General features: G+C 40.6%; 1 protein-coding gene across 1 annotated transcript in view; it reads left to right on the top strand.

Annotated features, from left to right (window-relative positions):
• ttc27 (tetratricopeptide repeat domain 27) overlaps positions 1-13,650 on the top strand; it is a gene marked incomplete in the record, with an annotated part of 90,612 nt that overhangs the window by 25,417 nt on the left and 51,545 nt on the right. Inside the window, 3 exon segments of the mRNA XM_042214160.1 lie at positions 1,189-1,291; positions 6,259-6,417; positions 7,657-7,796. Coding sequence (XP_042070094.1) covers positions 1,189-1,291; positions 6,259-6,417; positions 7,657-7,796 — 402 coding nt within the window.

Below are 13,650 nucleotides of genomic sequence, written 5' to 3'. Positions count from 1 at the left end.
CCCCACCCCCTGCACGTGCCTGTTGGACAGCTGCTCTTTGAAGGATTTTGGGCATGAGACAGGTTAGGAGCGTGAGCTCCAAGAGCTGGTTCTTGACCAAAAACTTTCCTCGTCAGCGAGTGAAAAACCGGTCGAAGATGTTCTGTTATGTCTTGTTTTCTTCATGATGAATAAGTCTCTAAACTAGCGGGGCTTGTGAAAACACAGACCCAACAGTAATAGTTTGAAAATATTTGTTTTACGTCATTGATTTAGATCCTAGTGGTACAGATCATGTTCCTTGCTATCCATCAAGGCCCATCATTATTCACACTGAGTGGACTTAATTTCTCTTTAGCATAAGGTTTGAAGGAAAAAAATGTGAGTGCATACTGATTCATTGAGACGGGCAATTAAATCTCCATGTGACTGTGCATCCTCGCTAACACACGAGTAAGATTTTAACATGGTTCACTTGCACTCTACCAGTGTGTGACAAGAATGGGAGGTTGCAAGGTGTAAGGAGGTTTTGGTGTAAGGGGAAATACAACATCCCTCCTCTCTCTCTGCCACTTTCTGTTCTGTTCAGATGCAAAAAGCTAAGGAGTGAGCTGTTTTTAGTGCATGCTCAGCACTTAGCTCCAGGATGCAGCACTCTAAATGCTGGTGTTGTATTTGTCCTGAAGGCGCCTCGAGATCAGCATTATGTGTTTATTTATTCACCTATACTCTGAGGGGAGTGCTTGTTATAACATTAAGAACAGAGTAAAAATGTCTTCCCTTTAAACACACATTGCTGTGTAAAAACACATCCTCACTAACCAAAAACACAACAAACTGATAATGTAGAAATAAAAAAGAAAATCAAAACATTATTGCGATGTAGTTTCCAGATATGTTGATCTTTAAACATTCCAGCTTTTCAGTAGATTACCAGGCACACAGGCTGGAACTGTGACACAATACTGTTTGTATCATGGCCTCAGTCTTGCCTATCAATATTTTAATTGCATTATTTTAGATGGTATTTGTGGTCTTCAGACTAACAAGCAAGAAACTGAAGAGTGTAAGAAGCTTAAGCACAAATGATCTCATCTCTGTATTAAATCAGATGAAATGGTAATAAGCTACAACCCTGTTGTCAGAGAAGTTGGGTCGTGGCTTTCGTTTAATAAAAACTTGACTCACTTTGTTCACATGTACATGCAGCTGCTGCCCTGCTGGACCCTGCGCTACATTAACCTACACCAGCAAATTCTAGAGGCCCGTTCCCCACAACTCTTCAGCTTGGCCCAGATCAGCATGGACAAAGGTCTGTTTGTTTTTTGTTATTGTTATTGTGTTGTGTTATATGCCCGTGAGTGTATGTGGGAAAGAATATTTCAAACCTAAGTGAGCATTTAGCCAGTTTACCACGTCAAGCATCAGCCGTTTCAGTGTATTCGCGCTGTGTGTGCTACAGTTTGGACAAATTGACGATAGAGTTGTTTCCAGCTACGTCTGTGGTGTCAGAAGTAGTGAATTCTTTGTGGTCCATTTGGACTACACCATAGTCAGCAGTTCACTCTGAGCTGCTGTGCTGCTGATATCTATCAGTATCTTATATAACTGTTAAACTGGCTGATGAAATTAATGCACATTTATTGCGTACATGAAACGAAAAAAACAAATCGTGAATTATCGCAAAATGTTTTAAGGTTGGTTGAGGCAGAAAATTTAATAAATGCCGAAACTATATAGAGGCTGGGAGGACACAAACAGCCTTGGGGTGACAGGCTTTAGTTTGTTGGCAGATCAAATTCAAATTAATTTTATTGATTGGATAGGTGTTCTTCATGGCTGCAATTCCTGCAGTGTAAAATAGACTTAGCAGCAGATTATAGTCAAGTAGTAAGCTTATATATGTTCTGCATTTTCTGCATTCCCACATTAATATGATATGCGACACATAGTTTGTGCTTTATTCATTGGCTTTAGTTATTATATTCTATTTTGTGATTAAAACATGCTTTAAGTAAAAGAATCAGTCAAAACTGGACTCTTGACTGATTCACAGATTGCTTTGCTTTGAAACCAAAACTCCAAATATAACTTACTCCCAACCGCATTATTTATTACCACAGCGGTTTAGCCACGCTAAAAGAGTCTCACTTTAAGCTCAAAAAAGCCATTAATCTGGCTTCGTAGTACACTGTGACCTCTGTGATCAACACTGGTCTTGCATCCATTATGTGTATTCCTTGGTTTAGGCAGGTCCTGTTTTCCTCTTCGTCTCTGTCAGTAGTGGTTTCTTTGCAGCATTTCCACATAAGTCTGACTCCCACAGTCCTCCTCAGTTATGACAACCATTTATGAAGTAAAAAACATTATTAAACATTATTCCTGCATTAGACAAACATCCATATTAAAGACTTTGAGTAGTCTTGTGCATTATTATAAGATAAATCTTATTCATAAATTTTATTTTGTTGTCTCTATATGTGTGTCTATGACTTGGATTTCATTATGTACTGAGAGGTTTTCTGGGAAGGCATGGCCCATTTCATACATATGCATACTCCTTTCAAAAATGTCTCTGGCATATAGAACATGAAGCACGCACTGGTTTCTTAGAGGACCACTACCCAAACTGACATGTGGGTACCAGTGCACTGAAGAAACGTTCTTTGTTTATAAGCAGTTGTTTAATCACACTGTGTTCCTGTAATGGAATTAGAGTGGAGAAAATATCAGTATGTGAAATAACTCTGTTCTGCGTAAAGCAAAGCTACTCTCCCTTTCCCATCGTCCCAGCAGAGCTTTTATCAGCGTTTGGATTGTTTATGTAATTATTGTTGGGTTTTTTCCACAGCCTTTCCAAATGGCTGCTTGCTGGAGTTTGTTTTTTAAAGGCAGTGGGTTTGTTGGAGCGCAGTCTGTTGTGTGGCAGTTAACAGAGTGTGAAGGGCGAGCCGACTGCACATACTACAAAACATACTGATCCATATTCCAGAGGAGCAGTTGGACACGATGCTTTTACGAGTGGTGTGAGCAGAAAAGTGATGCTGTGACAAGCATGCACATCTGTTTTCTGCCCATGGAGGTGCTGCCATGTCTGGCTTGATTTCCTTTTGTTTGGTGCTCAACAGGAATGTTTTTGCTGAATTAATGTCCTGAACATTTCTACTGTTGGCCAGTTGCCTTTAATTATAACAGGTTTTTTTTTCTGTAAGGACATTCTTTGAGACTTACTCTCAGCTGCAAAGTCAAAGTGTCTGCGTGTTTGAAGGTGCCCACTGATATTGTCACAGCTTAGCTGATCAGAGTAGTTGTTGGGTTAGAATGGGGAAAAAAACACACCTATAAATATCTACAAAGGGTGTGTGTGTCTGTGTGTGAGACATATTTTACATATAAGTCTATTTTAATATGAAAGGTTGAGGTTATTGTCACTTGGAAAGAACAAAATCGGCAGCTTTAGGCACTCAGTACTTTGTGGTGGCTCACAATTTGTACCAAAAATGTTAAAAGAAGTCCCATGAAGCTAGAAACATTTGTGATGTGTATGTTTTGCAGAGATTTACCATATAAGTAAGCAAATCAGTATGAACGCTGCATGTTTATTTGCTTCTGTGAATCAAACTGTACTATATAACTGTTAACACGATGTGCTCGCTTTAGTTAACGTGCAAATAGCCAACCTGCGACGGCGCAGTAACACGTGTTACAAATGATCCTGCTAGCCAGCTGATATGGTTGGCTTTGCTTTGCATTGCTTCTGTTAGTAAACTTCCAAATTTTGTTTTTTTTAAACAGAAGCCATTGCAAATGATGTTCTCTGTCGGTATTTATCTTGGCCTACAGAAAGTGTTTGATACAGTAGATTATTGTCAGTTATTAAGGAAATTAGAGAGATGTGGAATAAGAGGAATAGCCTGTTCCTGGCTAAAGCTCATTTGAAAAATAGACAACAGTGTGTGCAAATTAACAAAACTGTTTGAATTTAGAAAGGTTCAATGTGGGGTTACCTCTATGATCAGTGATTGGTCTAAAACTCTTTAGACTTTACATTAATGATATAAACAATTTACTAAAATGAGTAAATTGTTTAAATTTGTTATTTTTGCAGATGATTTAAAGATTTAAAGGATATTTTGTGTGCAAACGAACGTGAGTATGACATTCTTAACATGTGTTTTGATATCAACAGATTGTCCCTTAACTTAAACTCCCGGAGAGCAGCCATTTGGCTTTTCTACCTTTAAAACCCGGAGAGCAGCCAAATGGCTTTTAGCTAGGCTTTAGCTTCAGCCAAGTGGAAGCTAAATTGGCTAGTCATTCATATGTAAATTAGGTTGTTACCTGGGAATTCTGGAGGGAGTGTCTGTCTAGTGGATTGAGGAATTTTCCTGCGACTCTTGTTGACTGTGCCGAGGATGGTGGTTTTCCATCTAAGAAGTTTTTGCGCAAGTGAAAGCGATGTGAAAAAATTGTCCGTGGTAACATTTCTGCCCTTGTCTAGGAATGGTTCCATCAGCCTCATTACTACATTTTCAGAAAGTCTCTCCCCAGTGGGACGACTGGGGTCCTTGCCAAGATATGGGAGGACATTGCAAATGTACTTGGATTTTAGGTCGCAAGCCACCCAAAACTTGATCCCAAACTTGTCAGGTTTACTTGCAATATACTGCAGGAAACAGCACTGAGTCTTTGATGGGAAAAGCTGTAAGATGACAATTGCAATAAATGCCATTAGTTCAGGGAGGTCCATGAACCAATGAACATGCTCCGTGCACCACTCAGCAGGCCATTTGTAAATATGTGTACAAATGGTTGGTTTTTTGTACTGTTTTTATCAATAAATCTCAGCAACAAAGGACATACACCCATGTGTGTTGATTTCTCCCTAAGATGGCAAACTGAAACACTCCAAGTTGGTGACTTTTGGAGATTTATTTCCCTGGATGATTGAGAATGCATCAAGACGAACACAAAAGGAAGTTCACAGCTTTTAGCAGCTCCCCCACCCCCTCAATCACACACCGCCACTCCCCTCCCTCCAGAATTCCCAGGTAACAACCTAATTTACATATGAATGACTAGCCAATTTAGCTTCCACTTGGCTGAAGCTAAAGCTTAGCTAAAAGCCTACCAGCCATTTGGCTGCTCTCCGGGTTTTAAAGGTAGAAAGGTAGAAGCCTGGCAGTGCTACTGATATTATTAAGAAAACTCAATTCATGCTTTTTGTGACCATAAAAAGGATGTAAAGAAAATATTGAATTTAAAGGTTTTTAATACCAAAATTAAAACAGTCAGTGATGTAAAATCCTATGAACAACATTTTCATTATATTATAGGGAAAATGTCAAAGTTATTATGTGTTCTTTATAACACTAAGCATCTATTAGAGCTTTACATATAATTTCCTGTTCACTTGTATTTTTTTCTTGTGTGGAGTTGTGGGGGTCGGCTTTTAAAACAATAATAAATTCAATACTTATACTACAAAAAAAAAGAGTAATCAGAGTCATTAATAAGACTGGTTATGATCACACTGAGGCAATGTTTCTAAGGTCACACATAATGAAAGTGAACGATTTGGTGTTTTTAAAGTAATGAAAATGATGTTTAAGCAAAAAACAAGTTACTCCCAAACTGTGTTCAAAGGTTTTCTCAATAATTAGAGATTTTTGTCATTTTACTGTAACAAAAGCAAATAAAGAGATTAAACAAAGGTGTACTTCTGTTGTTGGGGTTTAATTGTCGAATGATGTTGATATGCGTTTAAAAATAAAAAATGCAATTCATTTGCAGTCTTCAAAAGAATGCTCCACAAATATATTTATCGAGGGTTATATTTGATTTGTTAATGTTAGTCTTGTCTATTTGGAAAGGTAGGGTACCTTAAATGATAAGAATGTTGGCCAGGCATAAATATAAGCAGGGCTGCACATAAGTGGTCCGCAGGTGCGCATTCGCTGTCAAAATAAAAGAATGAGGGAATGAGACTGCGCTTTCCTCTGTCCATTCCCATCGACTCCATGCTCAGTGTGTCTTTTTAAGGTCTCATTTCAGGGCCTGAGTTCTTCGAGCAGGGTTGTAAGGAGCATAGATATATTTGGTTCATGCATAGAAAAGAAACTGGACCCCTGGTGTTTTTCTCAGTTAATGTTATCATTTCTTAGTGTCCATCTACTTTGACAATCTCTGAACATTTTAACTGCAAAATCACAATGTAAGATAGCTAATCTGTGTTTCATGTTCATCCTCACTGGAATGTTCTTCCCTTTCCTTTTACAGTGCTCAAATGCCAGTCTGTGTTATCACAACACAGAAACCTGGCTATTCAATTCCACCTCGAGTGCGTCTACACTAGTCTCACCTACTATGAGTACCAGCGTGCCAAGGAACACATCGAGAAGGCTCGGGAGCTTTCGGGGCTCACCATCAACATGACTGGTAACTGAAGTACACACCTGGAGAAAAGAATGCTGAATTGACAGATAACCATAGGAGGCCTGTATAATCAGGGAGAGTTGACAAAAGGGAGTTCTACATGAAACACAATTTGACAGTTTAACAAATTATTATTAGCAAACCCAAAGCTACTAGAGCTGCAGAATTAGGCCTCCAGTAGTTTAGCCTATGTTGAACTCTTGGAGATCTTATTGTTTAGGAAGGAGCTTTAGTTTTAGTCAGTGACTCGTTATTTCTCGAATTCTACAAACAGGATAAAGTATAAACTATTAGCTTCTTAAGTGATAAAGTAACATTAACCTTGTGCCCTGGCTGTGGCTCATTTTTCCAGTGTACTGGAGCGCTGTATTATAGGACTCTATGAAATACTGTCCAGTTATCATTTTACACCCGTGCAGCTTTTTATTGAAAAAATAAGTTTTTAAATACTTATGCTGTATTTTTATATTTTAATTCCCGTTTTGGTAAATGGGCTGGTTCTTTTATAGCGCTTTTCAACTCTAACTGAGCACTCAAAGCGCTCATTTTTTTTCCTATGTTCTTTCTATGTAAGTAGAACATGGGGTTCACATGTGTTCACACACGGGGTTAGTATCTTGCCCAAGGATATTTGGCATGCAGACTGGAGGAGACGGGTATCGAACCACCAACCTTCTGATTAGTAGGCGACCTGCCCCGCCACCTGAGCTACAGCCACCCCTTTTACCTTTATCTTATCTTTTATTACGAACAATTTAGCCCATAAATTAAACTTCTCAGATATGTTATTTTTGCTGCAGGGTCTACACTAGTAAGATCTTTTTATATAAACGAACATAACTATTATCTTTCTCACCGGCATTTTTCAATCATTCAATCAACTTTCATTTCAAAAGTTATAGAGTTGTGTGATTTTCTTTTCTTTTTTTTTTTTGTGAGAAATTGATATTCAGAGATATTCAAGATATCTTTAGATGTCAGCTGCTGTAGCTAGCTAGCTTTTTGCTAACTTTATATTCAGCATAACCTCATAAATCCTTGATATCCTTGATTTCAGATTTGGGTGTGTTGAAGTATGGACAGAGCAATAGGTGTCCAACATTCTAAGCTGGACTGACAACATGTTGCATTATTGCATTAATTGTTGAATAATGCAAATGGAGTTACCAGTGGTGATGCTGAATAAAATGTCCAAATTTAACCATAGTATATCTAAACCTTTTAAGCTGATTTCATCTGTAGGTGCCCTTGGCAAACGTACCCGGTTCCAGCAGAACTACTTGGCTCAGCTCATCCTTGAAGTCAAAAGAAAGCAGGACCAGCCTTGTCAGATCAATGATGAGGAAACTCCCACCCCTACACCTCAGGCTAGTCTTCCCAAGGTATGAGCGTCTGTTTGTCTTCTTCCCAGGGCACTTTGGTTGTTCGGCTGACTGACTGTTGAGCCTCTATCTTCTATGTTTCAGACACATTTATTTAAAGTTCGGTAACTTGCAACATGTCCCTTAAGTTAACCCACTTACACACACATTGATAACACATCGTCTTTTCCACCTTTAAGCTAATGTCCACACACTCACAATTTACCTTTCAAAACTGAGAGAGATTCCATGAAACCTATGTGTTTATTGTTGGTATTTATATTCTTGGTTAACTTGAATTAACCTTTTTATTTTTGCCTTTATACACTCTAAGACCATTTGTACTTGAACTGTCTCTCTTATTCAGTTTCGTGATTGCATAAGTATTTGAAGTTTGATGTGTGACTTAAATTGGATATGTTTGAGATTACTAGGAGAAATTCTTTAATGGCAGGGGCCGTACTATAAACAGACAAGAGTCTAACCTTGACTCCTCTAAAAATGGATAGCTTATGGAAGCTGTCTCATTGACTTGGCAACAGTCTGCCCATTTAACCTTTTCTGCTAGCCAAAATTTACAGAGGTGCAAATGCTTTTTAATACCCACCATCATCAGCAGAGGGGGGTGTCTACTTCTGGACCTTTTATAATACCCTGTGAAACCTGTTGATACTGTTGACCCTGTTAGTTCTCTGTGCGTTACAAGTTCTCAATATATAGACCTTTAACTCAATCTTTCTCCTGAAATGGGAAAAGAAAGAAAAATTTTTATGCTGGAGTGCAGTTAAAATTTATTAAACCATTCTATCTCCCTCGGGAATCTTCTGCCGTTTACATCTGCGCTGTTTACATTCCACCAGATGCTAATGCTAAGCTAGCGTTAGCACAATTGAGCAGCAGCATCAATAACAGCCTGGTAGCACACCCGGACAGTGTCTTTATTGCGACTGGGGATTTTAACCACGCGGACCTGAAATCTGTACTTCACAATTTCCACCGTAATGTGAAGTGTGCTACCAGAGGAGATAGAACGTTGGACCAGGTGTACACCAACATGGCGAATGCATACAGAGCCCAGGCTTATCCCCACCTGGGTCTGTCAGACCATCTCTCCCTTCTGCTACACCCAATATACACACAAAAGATCAAGAGCACTGGGATTACAACCAAAACCGTGAGAACATGGCCGCAGGATGCTATTCCGATGCTTCAGGACTGTTTCCACTGCACAGACTGGGATGTATTCAAGGTGCAGGACACTGACAATCGTGTCGCATTGGACAGTTACACCTCCACTGTCTTGGACTACATCTGTTTCTGTGTGGACAATGTAACAACTTGGAAACGATTCCGTGTGTTCCCTAATAATCCACCCTGGATGACACACGGAGTTCAACAACTTATTCGAACAAGGAACAACGCTTTCAAATCCGGGGACCAGGAGGCATACAGTGCTGCCAGGGCCAACCTGAGAAGAGGCATCAAGACTGCCAAGCAGCAGCACAGGAGGCGTATCGAGGCCAGGTTTGAGAACAACACAAACCCAAGGCAGGTCTGGGAGGGCATCAGGGCTATCACGGACTACAAAAGAAGAACACCATCACCCTCAGCCGACAGTTCTACTCTGGCTGAGGATCTAAATCTCTTTTATGCCCGTTTTGATAGGGAGAACACCGACCCTGTCCTGTCCCCTCTCCCCTCAACCGATCCTGCTCCAGTCCTGAGCACTCATGAGCTGAGGCGTGTGTTCCGGAGCATTAACACCAGGAAGGCGGCCGGGCCAGATGGAGTGCTGGGCCGGGTGCTAAAAGACTGTGCTGCGGACCTGGCGGACGTCTTCACCTCTATATATAACACCTCGTTGTCCTGTTCACTGGTACCATCCTGTTTCAAAGCAGCAACCATCGTTCCCATCCCAAAACAGTCAAATGTCACATGTCTGAACGATTTCAGACCTGTGGCACTCACCCCCATTCCCGCCAAATGCCTGGAGAGACTGGTCATTAAACACATCAGAGCTGCTTTTCCACCATCCCTGGACTCGCACCAGTTTGCATACAGGGAGAACCGGTCAACCGAGGATGCGATCGCCACAGTGCTGCACACATTACTGAAGCACTTGGAACACAGGAACACCTATGCACGGCTCCTCTTTGTAGACTACAGCTCGGCTTTTAATACCATCCGGCCATACAAACTCCGTCCCAAACTCCACCAACTGGGACTTAACTCCTCTCTGTGCAACTGGATTGTGGACTTCCTCACTAACCGTAGACAGAGTGTCAGAGTGGGTAAGAACACCTCTTCCACCCTTGTGGTCAACACCGGTGCCCCTCAGGGGTGTGTTCTGAGCCCTCTGCTATACACTCTCTTCACCCATGACTGTATTTCCTCCTGCGCGTCCAATCTCATTGTTAAGTTTGCAGATGACACTACAGTGCTCGGACTTATATCCAACAACGATGAGACAAACTATAGGACAGAGGTGCAACAACTAGAGTCATGGTGCCACGACAATAACTTGGTCTTAAACACCAAAAAGACCAAGGAGATCATTGTAGATTTCCGGAAGAAGGGTCATAACAACCATCTGCCTCTCTTCATTGGCAGTGAGGCGGTGGAGAGGGTGAGCAGTTTTAAATTCTTGGGGGTAACTGTGACCGAGGACCTGTCCTGGGGCAACCATATCACCTCAGTTGCACGGAAGGCCCAACAGCGCCTCTACTACCTGAGGAGACTGCGGAGCGCACACATTCCCAGATCTCTGATGTTGAACTTCTACAACTGTGCCATCAGCAGCGTTCTGACGTATGGATTTCTAGTGTGGTTCCCCAGCTGCACCAAGGCCGATCAGCAAGCACTCCAGCGGGTGGTGAAAGAAGCTGGCAGAATTATTGGAACAAGTCTGCCAGAGATCAGTAATATCTTCCCCACTCGCTGTCTGAGGAGGGTGCACAGTATCCTGCGGGACCAACATCACCCTGCGCGCCACCTTTTCCACCTGCTGCCCTCAGGGAGAAGGTACAGGTCTATACAGGCCAGAACATCCAGACTGGCCAACAGCCTGTATCCACAGGCTGTGAGGCTCCTGAACTCTCTGCCCCCCTCTCACGGACAATAACCATATCCAACTTCTTAATAGCAATGAACTGGTCTGCATTGGTGCATCATATCTTTATTCTCTTCCCCCTCCTGCCCCCCCCCTCTTTCTTAAATAGATAACTATCATATCTGATATCATATCTCACAGTACAATAATATTGAATGGGTTGCATTGTTGTATTTTGTCATGTTTCTCAGGTCTTTGTCTGAATTTCTACGAACATTATTGCTAAGGATTGTCTTATTGCATTGGAGTCACACTGGGTTAAATATGTACACTTGGGTTTTAAGGGGTATTTATTATTTTCTTCTTTTTTTGGGGTTGTATGGAAGCCCCAAACGCAATTTCATTGTTCTTGACAATGACAATAAATAAATACTACTACTACTACAAGAGCAAAGATATTATGATCCAGATTGATTTTTGCTGGGGTTTTTTTTTTTTTTTGAGAATGTCAGAAGAATGTCAGTTATCCTTGTTTCTATTTGATATGTATTTGTACAATTACTCAAACATCCTGGGTCTAGTTCTAGATTAAACTTGACTTTAAAAGGTAACCGCGTCTAAGAGCTACCTCTCATGTGGTTTTCATACCTCTGGTATAGATTTGTCTGACTTTTTGCGTAAATCGGCTGACAAAACAATCCTTTGCTATCCACTCTGAGAAAATCAGATTGTCCTCCTTAGTTCGGTCCTCTTTAAATTTAGATTAAGTTTAGTTTGTGTGTACGAAAGAGATCTTGGTGTGTGACAACCTATTTTCCTGGTGTCTATGAAAAATAAAATATCACTTTGCTTCCCTAAATTCCCTCTCTGGTGTTTCCCAAAGTTGCACAGTCAGATCTCTAGTGCTCAAATGTGTCAGCCACTTCATGATGAAGTACTGGTCAGATGCCCACCACAGTGTGCTGACACACACACTCTCGCACAAAAACACCAACAAGCAGAAAAGAGAAGAATGGTTACTGTCTAAATGTTTCATTATGCTCTCCAGGCAGAGAGAAACTTGCTTTTAAATGGTCTGTAAAGCACAGAGATTTAAACGATCTCCCACACACACTGCACAATGACTGTCTAATTTCCCTCCATCATACCTGGTAAGTCTCCCATTCATCCTTACGCTACGCAGGTTTGGTTTTAAGTCCCTACACAGTCAATCACTCTCTCTGGCTGACTCCTTTTGTTCTTTTTGCCAGCATTGTGTGTTTACATGGAGGTGGTTTATTTACCTCACACTGCTGGATGCTGTGTAGTCGGCAGTGAGCTCGGGCTGGGTGATTCATTTCATTTTCAGACAGGAATTTGACTTAAAACATTAAAAGCAAGTTAATCAAGCGAAAACAATCACTGTAACACATTTCATTCACAGTGATGGTCTTGATTTGTTACATGTTAAGCAGATCCGTGTCCTCTTGTGAACTGGATGTAAAGTGGATTGTACAAATGTGAGGCAGGGTGGTTGTACCCTGCTGGAAATGTGTTGTGTTGTTGTGATAGTAATCCTGCTTAGTATCCAGAGATTCAGGCATCTAGTCTGTATAATTGGATAAGGAAATGAAAACCCCTTTACTAATCTAAAAGTGACACCAAAACCCTCCACTTTTTTTTTTTTGCTAGAGTTTTATTGTCCATGTTAACATTGTTTTGGAGCACAGGGTGGCTAGGCTGAGCCTTCGACTTAGGATAAAAAGCTTAGATATTCAGGATTCATGCTACAACTTCCTTTGCATTAAAAGGAGCCACTCTGTCTGTCTGGTATCTGATAAAGTGTCTGCCTCTGGTGGTTTTTCCTATCATGTGTAACTGGTATGAGATTGTTAATCAGATCAAGAACATGGTAAGAGATTATATACGTTGTCTAGCTTGTTAAGACCTAGAAAAAGTCACAATGGACAGAACCGTCTCTCTAGCTTTCTCACTGGGGATTTATCCTTCATCTGTAAATCTATGCTATGGTGACATTGGAACCACACCCCTCTTAAACTACTTACTATAACCTGTGACCTAAACCGATATTAAGCCAGATTTAGACCACAGAGGTCTAAATCAGGTGTAAGACCTGATTTGTCCCCCTTGATGGACAATGATTCATATTTTCTTTTTTATTGATCTGATCTAATTTATTCTCTAATAAATTCTAAATCTTTTCCAAAATATTTGCTGGAAATTCACAGGAGGAATCAATGGTACTCAGCAGGCTAATAGCAATAGTTGCAGACTGCATCAACCGGATGTGCATTCACTCTTCTAGGGGGGGGGGATTAGGTTTCAGAGTGGTTTGCAGTTCCTATTGAAGCATAATTCCCCAGTTAGTCATCTGCCATTCAGAAGTAGCCAAGCCAAAAAACTCTGTTTCTGATTTGTAATAATTGCAATAGTTATTTTTTCCCCATCAGTTTCCCAAATATTTCACTTACTAAGTGTTTTTGTTTCCAGCTAATCACATATTTCAAGCTAATCTAACATTTAACCATAGCAGTGGCAAAACACAATTACAAAGGTGGAACTTTTCCTTGATCTAGGGGCTAACATTTCACTGAAAGCTGTCAGGGACATTTTGTTTGTTGTGTTTTCTTTTTTTTAATATCATGCTAACAAAAACCTTATTAGCTATGTAGTTCAGTCCATGTACATTCCAAGATACTGGTAGTTGGTGCTAAAGAATTTAGGAACGAGACACTGGTTCTAGCTTATATACATTTTCTGAAATCTTTCGAACCTTACCTGTAGTGCGCCCATAGAGCTCTTAGTCTTGTAGCCATGGCTCAGGTC

Source organism: Haplochromis burtoni, unplaced genomic scaffold (assembly GCF_018398535.1).
Source record: "Haplochromis burtoni strain Fernald_Lab_line unplaced genomic scaffold, NCSU_Asbu1 Contig_525, whole genome shotgun sequence".
NCBI lineage: Eukaryota > Metazoa > Chordata > Actinopteri > Cichliformes > Cichlidae > Haplochromis > Haplochromis burtoni.
This window is presented reverse-complemented; position numbering and strand designations above follow the sequence as displayed.